Genomic DNA, 20,115 nt, shown 5'->3' with positions numbered 1-20,115 from the left:
TGGTCTTGTGCCCTCTGCAAACGGTCACGGCGGTGTCTTGGTGTCAGTGGAGTCACCTGAAATGGTCGTCTGGCATTCAAGCCAAAGCGGTGGAGTCGGTGGCGAATGGTTTGTCTGGAAACCCTAGTACCCCTCACTTCTCGTAAACAGGCCTGCAGCTCTGTGGCAGTTGCATTAACGGTGTCTGAGTGCATATGTCCTTAGGTACTGGTCATCACTGTGGTCCATCACTCGTGGGGCTCCATTCCTGGGTCTGTCACCAACACTGCCAGAAGTTCTGTGTCTTGCTGCAAGTCTGCTGATGACACTTTGAGACACACCAAGTTCACAAGCAACATCTGACTGCCTGCTACCAACTTGAAGGCATGCTATGGCCAGGTGGCGCTGTTCATCCATTAAGTGATGTCTTGTGTTCATGGCTGCTTGAGTGATGAACTGGGAATGACTTACGAACAATACCAGCTTTTCATACCCCCAGAATGTTGAAATTGATGCCACATTGAAAAGGGTTGTCTTTTTGTATGTTTTGGTATTTGCCCCAATATGTAAGGTGCACTGTACACAGTGAGACCATTACGTGGATACCATTACGATGAGGTGTGTCTAGCACCCTAATGCAATTGCCTCCCTATCCCCAAAATCACTGAAGTGAAATAAACATCTTATGTATGAAATCCACTGAGGACCACACAGTATCCCAACTTATTTTGAGTAGTGTACTATGTACCAATGACTGTCCCAAAAACATGCGTTCTGATTTCATTGTTACAACCCCAAAGAACCAATCCTGTCAGCTTGTAGGTGAGCTGGTATGCTCCAGCTGTGGCAGAGAGAGACGTGGGGACTTCATAGAGCTACAACTAAGTCTTTTAACAGCAGGATAGCATTATTTTCATGAGGTACAATCGTAATATTTAAATTTAATGAATAAGTGATAAGTTTTACGGGTTGAATCAGGAATGGGAGAGGGACTTCTATGTTGTGGACGATTGAGAATAGTCAAACATTTTGAGAAATAAAGTCAAGCCTGAAACATTTGGGAAAATACGTTTTTTTCTCCATCTACCATGATAAGCTGTTGGACAAAATTCCGTCCATTCAAATTTTTTATTCAATTACAAAAACATTGGGATAAAGGTTCACCTCTTGGGAAATTAGGCCATTATGGTAACAGATTTGATGCCAACAGCTACTGCATTAATCTGGATTCAGGTGTCCTTGACAAAGCATGTATCTCTACCCGAACACTAAATGAACAAGTCAGCTAAATGATTAAAAATAAAAATGGGAATGTAGAATAGCAGCCATCTGTGTCTAAAAACTGTTGTATTTTGTGTTCTGTGTAAAGAAAAACCTAAAGCCACGTCTGACACACATACCCACTGAGACAGACATGTACAAACATAGACAGCCACAAGAACCAGAACACATCAACCACGCTTCAATCCAACTGTCAGGTTAACAGTAAATCAGCTTACCCAGTGCAAGAAAACAAAAAGGAGAAGTGACCGTCAAGAACTGGTTGGCACTGTGGTTTCTCTTCTGTCAAACAGCATTTTCGGTACAAGTAACGAAAAGCACTTTGCCTGCTCAGCGGGATTAAACCTGTCAGTTCATTACCATGTTGGGATGCTAATGATCACTCTGCTGGACATATTAGCACAGTTGATAATCTTTATTATGTCAGTATAGTTTGTTTAAATGGAATAAAACACAGCGAGATGTACCTGGCACTCTTACTGGTGCAACAAGATTTGGTATATGTTTCTCAAATGTCTGGTTTTCCAATGCTTTAAACACTTTGTAAATTAAATATATTTGGGTTTTGATCACACCCCATTCACACTGGTTCCTACTAGGGGTATAACGGTCCACAAAATTCACCGTTCAGTATGAATATCAGTTTTGGAGTTAACAAAACAAGTAACATTTTTTTCCTCATTTATTTTGAAAAACTGAAAACATTCAAAGGTGCCCAGGGGCTCAAATGCTACACTCTGCTTTAAAGGTTAAATCTTCTAATATGCTACAGCTGATGACCAGCAACTGGTTGAACTGTAAACATTCCTAATGAAGCTCACATTTTGAATTTTTCCTTTGTTGGGAGGACAAATTTTATAGTTAACTGAGCATCCTGTGCTGCACAGCCCAGGATGAACACATGCACTAACACATGCCTAGTTCACACAGAAGACGCAAAGCTTTATAAAAAGGGACAACAATATCCTATTTAATTGTTTTAAAAAGCACTGCCATTTTTAGTCAAATAGTACCTAAGCAGGAAAAAATGGTGGATTTGTTAGGGAACTATTTTCAGCAGCGGATTAATCCACATTTGGTGCTCTAATGAGTATTTGGGGCAGCAGGATGGTGTATGTGGGACTGAGTCAAAATAATATACAGTGTGTGTGTCATCTTGTGCAACAGCGTGGCTCACTGAAGTGTTTTTAATAGTTTTTAGGAAACAATGGAGTGCTATGGAAGAGAGCAATAAGATATATCAGGCTTGGATACATTCATTGTTGGTATGGGTCTGCAACCAACTATCAACCATTGTGCCGGCTGTTTCCTTCGTTAATCCCTTGGGCTTCAAAACATTGGAAAATTGAAATATTCTCACTTAACTTCCATCAAGCATAAAGTGGCATCAAATGTCTTGTTTCTCTAACCAACAGTCAGCATTTGGTTTACTATAATGCATGACAGTGACAACAGTCATGTCAGCGCCATTTTGCAGTGTTATTATAATTTAGGCAATAATCATTTTGTTGCTGAAATGCAGACATTTGATATGCAACTTTAAAGTGAAAGGGTTAAATTATTCGACTCAATTGTTATCCTGCGAGGCTTCCGTAGGCTTGTAAATGCAGCCATGAAAAAGAATGTAGCCAGAAGTGTTGTGTTGTCTCATAATACATGAGTGGGTGGCGGAGCAATACAGCAGTTTTACCGTTATGATGACGTTCGTCAATAAACGCGTAAAACAATCTCCCGTCCCTCCTTAATGATATGGTTATGACAGTAACAAAGAATTAAGAGTCCAGACTACAGAACTCGAAAGACCAAATAAACGATAACCACTACAGGTCATGTTCTCACATATGAGAATGGTGACCCAATAAAAAAATTCTGAGATTTTTGCTTCAAAATAACTTAATCTAAATCCATCACCACAAAAACAGACAACTCATTTTCTTTCAGTCTGGTAATTGATGAATCATCTAACCAGCGCAGCTCTAGTCTACGTGTGGGTTACTGGAGAGGATCATCAGACATATTGCTTACGAACAATAATGCAACTTTAAATTTAAAAAAATCCAAACTCACCTCTTTTCTGGACCCAGCCTTCCTTGACGACGTTCTGGTCGCTCATGGTGGCTTCTCCTTGTCACCAGTTCTCCCAGTTCTCCCAGTGTGGTGACTGTGAAGGGACAGTTGTTGGAGGGGTAGCGGGACAGTGGATTTGTCTGCAGCTCAGTCAGCTGTTGGTCTGACTGCTCGACTTCCAACCTACCTGCACCCACCTGACCTCAGATCTGTCCGGCTGCACCCTATCTGTCTCTACCGTCTCTCTATCTTTCTCTCTCTCCTACTATCACTTTCTCTTTCCTCCTCTCACCTTGCCGACCCAACTTGACTTTCTCTTTGCTGTCGTCTGTCTCTCCCCCCTCCTAGTGTTCCTCACCTCCTTCACCTTTTTTGCTGCTCTCCCTCCCTCCTTCCTACTCGCTCTGTTTTACAATGTTCCTCGCACTCTTGTTCCCTCAAACTCCTTCTTCTTCTTCTTCTTCTGTGTTCAGGCGCTCCAGCAGTGAGTCAGCCTGGAAGGAAACAGTGGCAGAGAAAGAAGAGAGGCAAGAAAAAAAAAAAACACAGAGCAGGTCAGTGGATAGTTTCCTTCGTACAGCAGGCAACCATTCATTGTTCAGAGCCTTAGCACACTTCCTGCCTCTTCAGCTCCTTATATCCTTTACCTTTTCCTTGCTTCCTTTCCCCCCCTTCTCCACCGACTCCTTCTCTTCTTCACTTTTCCTACTTTTTCTGTCTTTCCCTTTGACCTCCTATTTTCAACAGTCCCCATCTTCCTTCCCTTGCCTTCATCTTTCACTCTTTTCTTGCTATGCTCACCTCCATCCTCTTTCTGCCTCTGCTATGCTAACTCTTTTACCTAAACTTTTTACCACTACTTCTGCTGTTTTCCTTCCTTCTTTTTCATCATCCCCCCCACATTCATCCCTCCATTTTTCTGTTCATCACTTCCTCCTCCTTCCTCACAGAAGTTTCTCCACTACTTCCCTCTCACATCTTTCCTTCCTTCCTTCCACTCCCTCATTTACCAACCTCTACTCTCACTTTCCTTCGTCATTCATCCCTTCCTTCTCTCCCTCCTTTGTTTCGTCTATTCTTCACTAACCTTTTTACACTCACGCTCCCTTCCTTCTCTCTATTAGTCTTTCACCAGCTCCACTTTTTACTTTTCTTTTCTTCGGACTTCCTTCATCCACATCAATCTACCATTCCACTCACATCCTTCTGTCTTTATCTTTTACTTTGCATTTAAAATTCCTGTGTCTCCCTCCTTCTCTCACCTCTTTCCATCCTTCTTTAGGCACTGCTCTCTTATTTCCCTGCTTCTTCCCTGTCCTTCTCCCTTTTCCCATTTTCCCTCCATCATACCCTCCTTGACTGTAGCTGGTTCTTCAGTTCAACCTATGCATAAACCAATCATTTCTTGGCCTCCACAGTGTGTTCATTTTGGTTGCATATGGGAATGAAATTTATAGTGTGACAAATAACTTGGATGCACCAACGTTTCTGAGTTCTAATTATCAAAGATCAGAATACAGAACATTCTGGTAACTGCGTTTTAGTTTTAGACAGAGCTGATTGTGATTAAAATGACCAACAGCGGGTCTTATCGACTGTCAACGTTAATTCCAGGGCTTAACTTGATGAAAGGTCAAACTGAAATGTTGCTGTTGTCGATGTGGAAATGAGCTGGAAGACAACACAGGTGACTGTACAAAGCCAAAGACGGTTAATGACGTAAAAGACGCATCACTCTTTGTAACCACTAAATAATCACAGCTAGCGGAGTATTTCTGTAGCTCCAACATGCCCAACAAGGTAAGAGTCTTTACCAGTAAAAGCATCACGTCATGTCAGTTTCAGGAATCAGAATAAACCCAGCTATACTTTTATTCAATTCAGATCAAGAAATGAAGTGAATCAGCTATTAGTTCTGAATCATGATCTCCAGCATTTGCAGCAGGGAGATGTTGGAAATTAAAATGTTACAGAGTCAGCAGGCAATCTTTATTTCAATATGTAAATATTGGTATCTTCTACTGCTGTGAATATTTATTTCTTTTTACTATGTATGCCGAGCATCTTCTTTGAGAATGAACAGAGCTCTGTCTGATCCCATCTGCAGGTTTATACTACAGGTTGTGAACATTCATTAGGCTACCACTCAAAATGATGTCATCTCCTCAACCAACAGATATTACCTGGATCTTTTAACAGGACGTTGTTGAGAATTTCTGTCACAAAAGTTGAACAGTAAAAAGAAAGAAGTTCACTAAGAAGTGTGATTACAGTAAACTCAATACTGGGCTCAGGTGGATGAAACGACTGCTTTCCCCTGTCTTATGCATACACTTCTATGTCTTAATATTTACAGTTTGAAAAGAAGATGTGTTCATGTTATTTCTTTTCTTCTTCAGGGATACCAGTGCTGCTACAGATGAATGTAAGCATAGAGCTCCACTGGCTCACTTCTCTTCCCTCATTACATCCGTCTTCCTCACAGAATTCAGGTACGGGTACCTTCCTCTCTTTCTTCTCATCAACAACACTCCTTCCTTACTTCCATCTCTCCTTGACTCCCATTCAATCAGGTTGAGCCAATATTTAAAGTTTTTTTTCTAAATCTATACTATACAGTCATGTAACTTCTTGTGCAAACAGTGATTTATATGCTATTGATGTCTTCCTGCTGCCAAACTCAGAGCTTAAGGATCACTCAACATCTCTATCGTAACAACCTCTCATACTGTTAAACTCACTATAGGATCTGAGGTGGTAAGGCATATATGTGACGCAGCAACGTACAGTGCTGCGCAATAGTCTGAGGTACTTTAGATGTTTAGATTCTTGTCCACCGTGCAATACCATCAGCGGGGTCTCTAATCGCTCCAAATCCATTCTGCAGCAGGATAACAAGCCCAAAAATCCAGCCAGAGTCATAAAAACTAACTTCAGCAACAAGAAGAACAAAGAGTCCTGCAGCAGATGGTCTGGATACCACAGAGCCCTGATCTTAACATCTTGGAGTTAGTCTAGGTTTAAACCAAGAGATGGGAGACACGTTTAAGATAGCTTAAACTCACAGAACCACCACTAATGCTTTTACATGGGACTGAATATCTAGTCAAGTTTCCTTTATTCATATAGCTCATTTAAAACAACACAACTTGAGCTGAAGTGTTTTCCAGCTGAGACGAGGGTATGTGCATGTTCTGTATTCTGTAGTCTTTAATGGCTCTTGTTTGCACTGACTCTTAAAGCAGTGCTTGAAATCACTGTGACATGCCCAAAAATACATTTTCAACAGTGATATTTAGCAAATGAATGGAAAATTTAAATAAGAAACAAACTGATGTTGAAAGCAATTAACTGTGTACGACTGTGATGTATTGGAAGGAACCAAACGTAACAATTACTATTGTCAGGGTTTATTTACAAGATACTTATTCATTTGGAAGGCCGTGTATAGCAACAAGTTCAGGTGATATCATTCTTACAAACAGGGATATCACCCTAATGACTACATATGGAATGATTACACTGTGTTTCTAAAGGTTTCTCTCTGATGAAAATCACCCTGAACTGCCTTTGTGTTTACCGTTGACGTAAATGTTTTCCTGGTCAATTTAACAAATACAGTGGTGATTTATAAAGGACTGCCATTGTAATCTATCACCCATAACAAAATTGCCCACATCATGTTCATGAGATCATCGTTAGATAAGACTTAGATGTTTCACCCCTGCTAGTATTTAAAAGTAACCTAATTTAACAACACAGCATGACTCCAACAGCATTTCCCCATTTTCCTGAGGCTGGTCTTTCTTGTACAATTTAATACATTAAGGGTAACAACTACATTCCCTATACTGACAGTAATCATTGACATATCAGCACTATGAGCAGTTAGGATGGAAGATGTCACAGACTGGCCATGTTCCCTCAACGCACAGCACACATATACACTGGAAAACAAATGTGAGCCCTCCAATGACAACAAAAACAATGGCTGACAGGAGCAGCCGCTGGATATTTCAGAAGCCGGCTCGCCGCTTCGGCCCTCGGTACGACAAACACCCCCCGTCTCTGATTTATTGTCCACGATTGGGTCCTGCACCGCACACAAACAAACAAATACTGAAACAACAGCTTTTGTTTCAAGGGCGTGTGGTGTCATTATCTGTTACATAACAACATCCGCTTGGCGTGCTCCATTATATCCCAACGGCTGAGACTCGAATAAATGTCTGACAGTGACTCTTGTGCCGATTACTAATTGTTAGCGGCTATGAAACAGCCGGTGTGAGCCGGTGCGGGCAGGGAGACGGTTGTGTAAGCCAGGCTGGCCTGTGATGGCTCGGCTGGAGGATGCGAGCTAGCCAGGGATGCTAGCTGAGGGGGGTGGCTGGGTGGTGGTGGGGATGCTAGCGCTAGGGTTAGCCGGCTAGCTAGCTGGATTCCTGGCTAGCATAGCACACTGGGTAACTGACAGTCACAGACGGCGGCAGAGCAGGATGTTGTTCTCCTGTGTGGGATCAAACAACTCGGCAGTTCATCGGTGGTTTTCTGTCTTCATCTCGGACAGAGACGAGACGCTGTTTTTGAAAGGATGGAGGAGAGGGGATGAGGGGAGAAACGGGGAGGTTGCGGTGGGGGGTGGGGTGGGGGGGTGTCGTTCATCACGGAGATGGGCCGAGGCCAGACGGACGGTACCGTTACCGTTACTAGCCCTCCCCTCCCTTCTGCAGCTGCAGCAGCAGCAGCAGCATCCCGGCGTCGCATCCCTCCCAGACTGGCGAATGACGAAGCAGCAGCAGTCCGCTAACGGCTGCTAGCTAGCACGCTAACCTCCGCTCCCACCCGCTCCGGGTTCGAGACAATCCCGTTGCCCGTGCCCCCAAAACGACGACCCCAACCGCCGCTGCTCTCTCCCTCCTCAACTCCCCTTTCCTACGAATAATTCCCACTTCCATCCCCGGTACGTTATTTCACATCATTACAATAATTTCACCTGGTAGTCGAAGAACGACAGGGATGCCCCCTCCTCCTCCTTCCCTCCTCTATGGGCACTGGAGCATCCAACGGTCCCTCAGTGGCGAAAACAGGAGGAGGACGGCGATGGATCCATAGCCGCTGATGCCGTGTCCGGACCGTGGAAGCCGAAAATGAGGGTTTTTGTGTGCCAGACACACAGACTGCGGCGACAGACAGACAGACCCGCTCGGCTCCTGCTCCCTCCGCAGCTCCGCCAGGAAACCTCGCTCGGCTCCGAGTCGGCACGTCACGTTCAGCCAGATCTGACTGGGAGGACTCCTGCTGCATTCAGCGGCTGTCGGACATTTGAGCCTTCACACAACCAGCTGACAAATGTGTCTCAATCCAAAAAATCTGGAGCACTTTGCCCTCGTCTTTTAATTTGGAGCTAAAAGTGTCGACATGTCCGGAGCAGTACCAGTGTGAAACCACTCCAGGACAGCCCGGCCACTCTTAAATACCTTTACCTAGAAAGCAACACGAAAAAAAGTTCCATAAACCAATTATTATTGATTTAGTCATTTGTTTGCTGCCTAACAATTCAAACTCTATAAATATGTAATTTACGACGGAAGAGCACATGTTATTATCTGACAAGCAAAATTAGTCTTTCCTGTCTCCACCAACAAATATTCATATTTGAGAGATCGCCTTTGGAGACTGTTTATTCCTCAAAATTATCTGAAGGGATTAGAAGCAGAGTTGTCTAGCCCACAAAAAATCCAAACTGAGTTTATATCATTTCTGTAATATTTAATGATTTAGATTTTAGTGGCAAAGTGGTGTAACCCACAACCCAGATACAGCGTTACGGTGGTGCTTCGAATGTTAGCCCATTCCTGAAAACACAAAACTTTGAACCCATTTTTCTCAAAAATTACAGAAAGTGGATTGGACCGCTTTGTTTCCAACCCCTTCACCTGGAAGATAAATAACTTATTCAGTACGTTGCATAAAATTTTAAAAAAGGGTTTGCATTTTGACCACACCACAGAAATGAGACTTTTCTTATTAAGGGTTTAAAATAATAAAAATAGTAACCCTTGGTATTATTAGATGTATCGACATCATCATTCTAGCGACATGTGGAAACCCATCAGACTCAATTAGGCCTTTTCAACTAAACATCTACACACTGCTGCCAGACCTCACCACAATTATCACAATCCTAAAGACGCCACAGTGATTTATAGAATAATATCTCCAGGTATAGTCCCATATAAACTCTGCAGTTGCACTGAACAATTCAGCGACTGGATGTGCCAAAACGTCCTCCATAAAACTGTTTTGGACCCAAAGAAGACGTTTAAAAGTCAGTCTTCATCTTCAGACACTAAAAAGACAATCACAAAATCTATCATTATCCTCTAGAACATAGTTTTACAAGTTCCATGAGTTACAAAGACGTAGAAAAAGCTGTCCATGTGCATCTCTGCAGCTCATTCAGAATCCTCACTACAGCCAGGAAGGTGGCACCAACCACTTCATTTCTCACATCTTTACATTGGCTTCACAACTGAAAAATGTTACTGTTATTTACAAAGCACGAAATGACCAAAATACATCTTACATACACTACCAGTCAAAAGTCTGGACACACCCTCTCATCCAATGCTTTTTATTTATTGATATTTTTTTCTACATTGCAGATTAATACTGAAGATGAACACTTTTTTGTCTACAACATAATTCCACATGTATTGTTTTATAGTTTGGATATATTCAGTATTAATCTACAATGTATAAAATAATTAAATAAAAACCCTTGAATGAGAACTTTGGACTGATAGTGTATCTAAACAAACTCCAAAACTCCAGTCTGCTGCAACTCCAAATGATTTACAATCCACGCTTAACCCTTGTCTGTATGCCACTGCATTATATTAAAGTGAATGTATTTATATATCTTTTGCTGCACTGTGGTGTAATTTTTATTCTGCAGTTTAATCAGTTTTATTACATTTGAGCATATTTATAAACTCATTGCATGTGTCTGTTTAAACTGCTTTTTGGTCCTTCTACATGTCTTCTTAGTTCCTTCTCTGTCTTCTGTTTGTGCTGCCATGTGGCTGAAGGGTGCTATGCAAATGAACTTGCCTCGTCCCTACGCCTGAATGTGGATGTTTCAGACTGATATTTAAGGTTTACGGAGAACACGTGAATGCAGCATCTGTCTCCTCATGGCATTCAGGGCTTTTGTTGGTCCCCGGCTTTTGTTGTCTCTCTCTCTCCCTCTCTCTCTCTAGATTTATGTGTCCACATTCAGTTATAATTCACTTCCCTCTGATCCACTTCAGATATTTGGATCTGCTTTAGTTATTTTCTGATGTTTTCAATAAACAAAGTCTGGATTCCGCACCACAGACAATATGTGTTCTCAGGCTCTATACTGTTATTAATGTATTTAGGTTTACCAAAATGTATAGCACCCACCCCCCTCCCTTCCTCCCCAGCCTTCCTGTGAATAGATGCTTTGTTTGAGGATCCTGGTCCCAGTCTGGCTGGGGACTGATGCTGCTGCTGCTTTGCATTAATCAATTACAGTCTGTGAAATAACAATTCAGCCCCATGCTCAGGTCTGTCAGGGTCAGCTATGAAATGAGACAGTTTGGGAATATTCTTCAGAGGTGTTTGCTTAACGGCAGACACACATACACATCAATGAGTACAATTCTTGTGCCATTGCAAAATTATTTAGATAATGTTCAATACATGTAATTTCTTTGTCACAGCGTGGTAAAGATTTACTAACTGTTGTACATCTTTAGATTTGGGGACATCTTTGTCAGCATGATGGCCATTTCAACTGGTCTTTGACATTTCACGATGTCCACATATCTCTACTGATGAGCAGAAAATTAGTATTTGCATTTTTAGTGTATTTTCATTTACATGAAATTAAAATAGACTAAGCCAAGAGGTCACAGTCAGCTCAGACTAAAGTTTTGCAACCCTAATATAATTCAAATTTTAGTATTTACAAAAACAAAACAACTGAACTTCTTTTGGTTTTAGGTTGTTTTATTTATTTTTTATTAAGTATGGTTGTGTTACATGGACTTTATGCTTGTTTCGGTGAAGAATAAGAGTAAGTGACCCAAAAAACTAATAGTCATTTGCTATGCAGATTTTTTCTTTTAAAAAAAGGAGTCCGTTTCTGCGTAATTCTGTACCAAATAATTACAATCAAACACAGGATAAAAGTACTAAATGTCAGTAAACTAAAAATTCTTGCACAGCCACATTTTTATCCATAGTGATGGTAAAAGTGAAATGTCTCCTGAGAGTGGTGCTAGAGGAAAATAAAATACTGTATTTCTACTCCAGTTTTGGCCATTGCTGCAGGTCTGGGATGGAAGCCTCCAAACATCAGACATACACTCCTGGTCGACATTATTGGCACCCCTGGAATTTTTTCAGAAAATACACCATTTCTCCCAGAAATTGTTGCAATTACAAGTGTTTTTGGTATACACGTGTTTATTTCCTTCATGTGCATTGGAAAAACACAAAGCAGAAGAAAAAAGCCAAAACTGACATAATTTTACAAAACTGGATTTTCAGTCAAAAAGTACAATTTTCCTGGCAGAACCTTTTTTGCAGGACCATTTCTCTATAGCCACTGTTTCTACGCAGATGCAGTTGAACAGCACAGCCACACACAGCCAAGCGCTTCTGATGAACAGGGAATGCTTCTACTGATTCTGTAGTAGTTCAAAGGTTTCATATTACTGACATTAAAAATTGTAGAGGTTGTAAAAGATGGATTTGTTTTTCTTGGTTAATGTATAAACAAAGTGTTTTAGTAATTGTTCCAGATTTTTGATCAAAACAAACAAACAAAAATATTACACTATAAATGAGTTCTTGTTAACCTGTCAGTCTCCCCTGCATGAGCAAACGGTAAAAGTGGTGACCAAAAATGTGACACTGTGTCACCCCAAACTGAATAATGATCACAGTCCAGACACCCCTGTAAGAAAAGTACAAGGCTATGCCGGTGCCTGAAGTTGGCCTTTCATAAATGATTGTTTTATTGTCAATACAAGATGAATAACCATGTACAGGACAGGACAGATCATCATTTTAAAATACAGAACAAAGAGTCCAGTGAGTCCTTCAGTAACCACAGTAGCTGTGCAGAGGGAGGTAGTCGTTACTAGTGTCAGTTTGCTCTGTTGTCAGAGTGTCCAGTGTTGTGTTTCACCGAAGAGAAGAGAAGAGAAGAGAAGAGAAGAGAAGAGAAGAGAAGAGAAGAGAAGAGAAGAGAAGAGAAGAGAAGAGAAGAGAAGAGAAGAGAAGAGAAGCAGCTCCACCTGAGTTGTTCAGTCTCTCAGGTTACCTTCTCTAAATAAGACTCCTCCTGGGTCAGCTGTTAGTGGGTGATGTGTCTTTAATCTGCAGGTAAGACTGCTGCTCTTCTGCTGCTTTCAGAATAAGAAAGGAACATATAGAAAACATTTTAGAGCAAAAATTACTTATTAATATTCATGTTGGTTTTGACTTTACATTCATCCTAAGTTGGTTTGGTTGGTTTGTGCTGGAGGTTTTGTGGGTGTGAGGCTGTTTGAATGGCTCACTAGAATCTGCTTGACTTGTTATCATATCATCAATGAGCCTTTCAGCACCATTAGCTAACACAATGTAGCATTAGAACACAGGAGTGATGGTTGCTGGAAATGTTCCTCTGTACCCCTATGGAGATATTCCATTAAAAATCAGATGTTTCCAGCTACAATAGTCATTTACCACATTAACTACACCCTCCAGAAAAACGCGATTATGTGATCGTATGAATTCCCGCATTAATCACCAAATTGCCACTCATTATGCGGGGGTCAATTATTTCCCAAAAGGCCGCATAATCCCCGCAAAACAGCGCATAATTCCTGCAAGAATCTCACATGTCCACGAAAAAATAGAGAAATATGCGGGTCCCGCTTGATTTCACAATTTCCGCATTAAATGAGAAAACTATAACCAATATGGCAGACGCCAGTGTTTACAAACAGTGACGTCACAAAGTCACGTGATTACCGCGCTGGTTGGCAAGAGGAACCAGAGGAACAATGGCTGATGATAACGATGCGAACTATCCTTCCGTGAAATTGTCCGATTATGCTCAATCCTTATCACCTGAGGCCCGACAAATATACGTGAGTAAGCTGAGATATCAGGGAAACAGTAAAACCTTGCCAGATCCCTACAATTTGAAGACTGAGTGGGTTGACGATCCTTCATTGTGACCGGACATTTCCTTCACCGACATTTATTTTTAATTGATTGACACCGCTGGGCAGTTCACCCACCCAAAAATATATAATTATGAATTAAAAATAATATATCTTCTGTTAATCTTCAACAAGATGTCAAAGAAACGTCAAGAAGTTGCTGTATTTTTTGTCTGCAGTATGGCTTCTATGTAACAGTAACAGACCCACAGCATTGGTGATCGAAAATAGGACAATTCTAAATAACGATCGCTAGACGCATACAGAAACAAACGTGGTTACAAATATGAGGCTGCTGGCTTAAGGAGATGTTATTGAATATGCTTCATTCGACTTTAGTATACTTTCATAGCCTAAAAACCGATCGGTAACACATGACAACACTGAACCAAACCGAAAGTGTAGAGATCGCTTCACGCGAAGGATGCGACACTAAATCAATATCTTTTGGTAAATAAGCTCAAAGTTGGACATACTAAACATGCTAAACTGTTGAATAGTTTACCTGAAGAAAAGTGGGAGCCACAAACATGATCTCTGCTGCTTACTGGGGTACAATTTTTCCTGTTGATGGCTGAAGCCACCGCCATCTTCTCTCTCCTGAAATCGGTATTCGGTGAAATTTCAAGCCCGATCCCTTCTCAGAACGCTTTGTACAACCAACAACTACACACGCTATTACCATTGTGGTAAATACATGTGCAATTTCATTCATGAAAAGCGATAACTTTACGTATTTGTTTCAAACCCGATACCGTTCTCGTAGCAAGCCGTTATGTTACTGCCGGTTCTTGCCAACCAGTAGCAGTCTTGTACCACGTGACCATAGCAAATGACGACACGCTGGCGTCTCCCATAAATGGACTTGTGAGTGAGTTTTTATGTGACGCCTGGCCTGACGTCATCAGTTCGCGCATTCACACTCGAAGCACGAGCTGATGTGGAGCGCAGTGTTGCCAACTTAGCGACTTTCTCGCTAAATCTAGCGACTTTCCAAAGCGTCCGAGCGACTTTTTTGTCAAAAGCGACTAGCCACAAATCTAGCGACTTTTTCTACCATTTTGGAGACTCTGACAGGAAAACTCGGATCATTCTGCAGTTACTGTTTTAGACGAGCAGCAGGTGCTGCAGTGAGCTTCTCCCCCTCCCAAAGCACAGGCTGTCAGTCCAGTAACCCCCCAGTGTCTGATTAGAGGACGCATCACTCCACGGCCAGACGGCAGGTGAATCGCACATGCGCAAAGTCACTACAGATCCCATCCAGACTTATGGAGCGGGATATAAATGAAAATGTTTCTTCCCTGTCATGCTAAAATAAACCACAGCACTTATCCTCTAGTACTCTATCTTCCACAACGTTATTCCTCTCTCCTACAACGTTGATTACAATTACATGCAAACTGGGAAATATGCAAATTAGGCAATTACATCATTTAGCGACTTCTAGGACAGCCAACAGCGACTTTCCTTACTGAGGAGTTGGCAATACTGCGCGGCACTCAGAGACGAATAACAAGAATGGCGAATGCTCAAACATCACATTTACCTACGAATATTTCAGCCAGAAACCGGGCAAAACAGTACCCAGATTTACCGCACGAAAGTGGGGGGAAACTTTTTGCACCCCGTGCAACATCATTCTGGAGCACTGAAGAAAATCAATCATGTTGCAGCACTTCTCCACGACAAAGCACAGCAAAAGGTTTGCTGAACACAAAGGAATCAAACAACAACTTAGTGGTAGCCTAGTAACAGGATGTAGTAGAAGAATCACCTTTTTTTCCCCAGTTCTTACAACTATTCGCATACTTTGCAACTTTCCGCAATTTCCCCGCATAAAATGGCCTAAAAACCCCGCATATTTATTCACATAATCAAGGATTTTAACTTACGGAATCAAGGATTTTTGCCCGCGTTTTTCTGGAGGGTCTAATTAACTGTCTAGACTGGATTTATCATTCATTTAATGTTACCTTCATTGAAATAAAACAGCTTTTTTTTTTTCAAAAATAAGGACAATTCTAAGTGAGTCCAAACTTTTGAACGGTAGTGTATATACATTGGGTATACAGCGCCCTCCATAATTATTCGCATCCCTGGTTAAGATGTGTTCTTTAGCTTCTAATAAATTCATTTTTTTCTAAATAATATAGGACCACAATGAAAAGAAGAGGAAAATCCAGCCTTTAATTCAAGTGCTTTTATTCAGTGGGGAAAAAAATCACAGATTAAGAAATTATTCTTTTACATCAAATCAGTTGTGCCACGATTATTAGCACTCCTGATGTTAACACTTTGTACAACCCCCTTTTGCCAACAAAACATCAACTAATCTTCTTGTATAATAAATTTTTCTACAATTTTCAGTGTAACAGTACGCTTGAATATATATATATATATATATATATATATGTATATATGTGTGTGTGTGTGTGTGTGTGTGTGTGTGTGTGTGTGTGTGTGTGTGTGTGTGTTTGTATGTATGTAAAACACAAGATGATTAAACATGTAACCTCTCACTAGCAGCCTCTAAAGCCCACAACACTCCTTACAAGCCAAAATATAAGAGTCAGACATCACAATACAAACTGACACAAACCTAATGTTTAATGTGTGTCCTCATGTGGGCACCAGGAAAGGTCACAAGTTCACAGGGTTGACTGATGATGGAGTTTTGAAAACAATTACCTCACCTAGAAAAACCTGCTCATGTGATCACACCCCTCAGATACATCTTCATCGGTGCTCTTCCTCAGGGCACTGTCAGACTGCTGGCGTCTCTGTCAGGACTCACTGCTAACCCTCTCTGGTCCAGGTCTTGGCTGTTGAATGGACTTGGCTGGTCGGTGATGGCAGGATCAGGTGTCGCTTTGAGGCTGCATGAGTGCAGAGAGACTCAGGCCTCTAAAGAGCTCGACAGACCAAATGAATTAACCCTAAAGTGAGTGAACAGCATCAAACTAAAGCTAGAGGCAGAGGTAGAAGAGCTACTCTGACCTTTAAATGCAGTAACAACACAACAAAGACATACTCTGACACAAGCTGAAGCCCTCCTTTATACTTAGGTAGAAATATTAAGTCAGAAACCCCAAATATACTAAAATAGTACCAAAAGTAAAAAGAATTCAGAATAATATACATTAATGCTACAGCTAGTACACACTGGTCTGCTAGCTTTTGAATTTCCCTCCTCATTTTTAAGGGGGAGGTGCTGTTTTTTGATTTATAAAGGATTTTATCTGTGTAGCACTTTTCATACAAACAGAGTGGAACACAGAGTCTGATAGATTACTCATCAAAGTCACATCTTACGTACCTTTAGCTATTATAATGTTTATTAATTGTATTTTGTTGTATGAATCTGAATCTGCAAAATAACAAAAAGAATCAAATACATGAAGGGGAGTGCAGTAGAATACAATGCTACCTGTGAATTGTTGTGCAGTAAAGTATAAAATAAACTAGAAGTATAGAATTGGTGCACTATCTGTTAGCTCACAGGCTAAAAAATAATAAATCTCGTCATCTGGCCTACTGATTAGTTTTCAAATGTCACATTTGTTCTGCTCTAAATTCCACATTTGGTCAAATATAAATTTAATCTAGAATCAAAATAGAAAACAAAATAAACTACTTTGAAGAATTAAAAACCGACACTGGTGCTCCATTGTCTTAGTAACTAAGTTTGTTGTACTACACACATAAGACAAAAGTCAAATTACATCAAACTGAATGTATATAATTTCTCATTAATTTGTTGATCCACTTCTTTGTTGATTCTCTGTAAGGTCTTTAACAGTTATTTGCAATCAGCAAAGGCACCAAACAGCAGCTTGACAGAGCTCACCAGCATTGAATTTTAAACAAAGATCTAATGTATATTCAGAATAATGTGGACTTTTTACACTCAACCATTTCACCTTTTCCACTACAGAGCTTCACGTCTGGGGAAGGATGTACAGGGATTATATCCAGGACAGCTGGCCAGAGTCCATGCCGTCCACTCAAAGCACTGTAGGTAAGAAAATGGTATGAATCTGATATTTAGATTTTGTATGAGAAACATGACCAGGCTGCAACATTTGATGCATTGTTTCAGATTTATCTACCCTCAAAATATAATTAGTATCTTTACCTTCAGTGACTCCAGCATGAAAATTCTACGTAAACATTCATACATCTGTTACATACATCCAACAATATAAGACACAGTACTGTGATAACTCTCATTCTGTATAAGGAAAACCTTTGCTTTGGAAATTAAAAGTTCATTTTGCTGACAATAGTAATGAGAGGGCTTCCACCACTCCACTGTAAAGCCGTTTGTGTCATATATGATACATGAGATTCTGAGACCTCTATCTCATCAACATGATAAGTAATTTCCTAAAAAACCTTTTGTATGTAACCTGATACGTTTTCTGCCTTCTTGTGGATTATCATTCCACTACTGGCAGCTGAAGTCATATTTCGCCCTTTTTCAAAATGGCTGCTTTTATGAAATCGTCCATTTACGTTTTTTAGGAAAATCCTTTCTAATTTTCAAGAAGTAAAGGAAAAAACAACATTTAAATTGCTACTCATTTTTTAAAATAAGTATTTTCTGGATTGAATGAATGCTTTTTTACGAAGTAATTCATTGTTTATATTTCAATTAACTTGTGTTAAAATGTCTGTATCATATATGATACAACAGTATTATAACATACTTTTTTCCTGTATTGTCATGTACCATTCATGTAATGTAATCTATATTATACCTATGAAAACACAAACACATACTATATTAATTACTTAATTAACTTAATTAATAAATGAAATGCCATCTTCAAATGCATTTTGAGTATTTTTACAATAACAGTTCCTCTGAAATCATAATCGCTATACTATATTGACCAATTTTTAGATGTCAGAACGACTACAGGAAGAAAAGAGAAATATAAATACAATGACAAAAACATCAAGGAGATACTGGATGGAAACACAAGTGACATGGAGCAGTTAGTAGAAAATGAGGATGAGGAGGAGACAGAGCAGGTTCCAGACATTTAAATACATAGGGGATTAGTACATATGTTCAGTGTGAGAATCTACTGGGAGATGGAGACAAAGCTTCCTGAAGTTTGTTGTTCTCTTCTTTCTTTTAATTTTTATCTATTATTACATTATTTTTTTGCTATGAAGTGTTTCAGCTCACTCAATGCCCGTAGTAGACTGGAGCAAATGGAGTTTCACTGTAGAATGTTGCGAGCAAAAAGTTGCCAAAAATGCCTAATGTATCATATGTGATACAAAATACATATCATAAACAAACTGGCATGGCAAAAAAACAAAAAAAGGATTTTGTTAAAAGGAGTGATAAATATGTCAATTCCAAAAAACATAGACTTTTCTGGCTATTTTTTGATGGGTCAGGTTTTACAGGGAGTGAAAACTTCCTCTGTCTGAATAGGATGGCTGAATTAGGCCTGATGGAGGTGCTAGAGCAAAAGCCATCAAGTCTTCAAAATCACTGAGATTCATCCTTTAACCTGAAACAGCCACAATACATGCCGTGCTCCTGTGTCCAATAGTTATTTAAAAGTATGACAGAAAGAGCTATAGAGAACAAATGTAATCCTTCATGATATCTTTCTCATAAATTGTCTTGGGTCAGTATATAATTGTGTGACTTTTTGTATCATAGTTTACATTTTTGCTGTTTTCAGGCCTAAAATCAACATGGCCGCCTATAACCAACACCACATGGCATTTTCAGAGAAAGATTGTTTAAAATATTATATATACAATGAGTCAAATTGAAAGTTATTTATAAAGATATACTAGTAAATCTGTTGACATGCTATAACTCCACACTTGATTCACACAGTACTTTATTTTAAATAATTCAGAAGCCTTGGAGTCTGGCCAGTCTTTTCTTCAGGAGGAAATGACATCATGTGGAGCAGGTCATGTGGTCTGGAATTAACACACCTCCTTAAGAGGTGTTTTTGTAATGGGTAACTTAGTTGAAAGTGATTTCTTGGATACAGATACAATTTGTTGTTTTCCATATTAAATTTAATTTATTGGCAAAAAATCTGTCAGGATTATCTCAACTTAATAAAAAGAACACAATCAAAACTATTTTAGAATCAGCTCATATTATTAATGTTTAGTTAATTAGAAGGTGGTTGTTATTAAATTTGCATGGTTATTTAGTGATATCCAGTCATTTTGTATTAATAAGTGATTGTTTCCACAATAAATAATTATAGAATTTGTAAAGACATGATCATAATGAACATAAAAAACTTTTTTTTTTCTTTTGAGAAACATGTATGTAAGATATATCCCGTGGACTTCAAAACTCAAAACCCATCTGCTCACCCTGTCCTTCAACATGTTGCAGCTATAATCACCACAGTAACAAGTCCCTTCAGTCTCCAATCCATCAACTGGAAAACCACCAGGCGAGCTTTGACATCTGCACTCTGAGAGCTCTGAGTCTCCTCCGACACAGTGCTAAAGTCTGGGAACAGCGCCCCCCTCAGACGGCTTA

General features: G+C 40.0%; 1 protein-coding gene across 1 annotated transcript in view; it reads right to left on the bottom strand.

Moving 5' to 3' along the window:
• akt3b (v-akt murine thymoma viral oncogene homolog 3b) overlaps positions 1-8,620 on the bottom strand; it is a 49,430-nt gene extending 40,810 nt beyond the window's left edge. The window contains exons 1-2 of the mRNA XM_022219606.2: positions 8,321-8,620; positions 3,328-3,821 (exon numbers count right to left, since the gene is read on the bottom strand). Of these exons, the coding sequence (XP_022075298.1) occupies positions 3,328-3,373 (46 nt within the window). The 5' untranslated portion in view covers positions 3,374-3,821; positions 8,321-8,620. The remainder of the gene's footprint in view (positions 1-3,327; positions 3,822-8,320) is intronic.
• Positions 8,621-20,115: the final 11,495 nt, after the last annotated feature.

The sequence above is a fragment of the Acanthochromis polyacanthus genome, chromosome 3 (assembly GCF_021347895.1).
Source record: "Acanthochromis polyacanthus isolate Apoly-LR-REF ecotype Palm Island chromosome 3, KAUST_Apoly_ChrSc, whole genome shotgun sequence".
Taxonomy (NCBI): Eukaryota; Metazoa; Chordata; class Actinopteri; family Pomacentridae; genus Acanthochromis; species Acanthochromis polyacanthus.
Note: the sequence above shows the minus strand (reverse complement) of the source record. Positions and strands in the feature narration are given on the sequence as shown.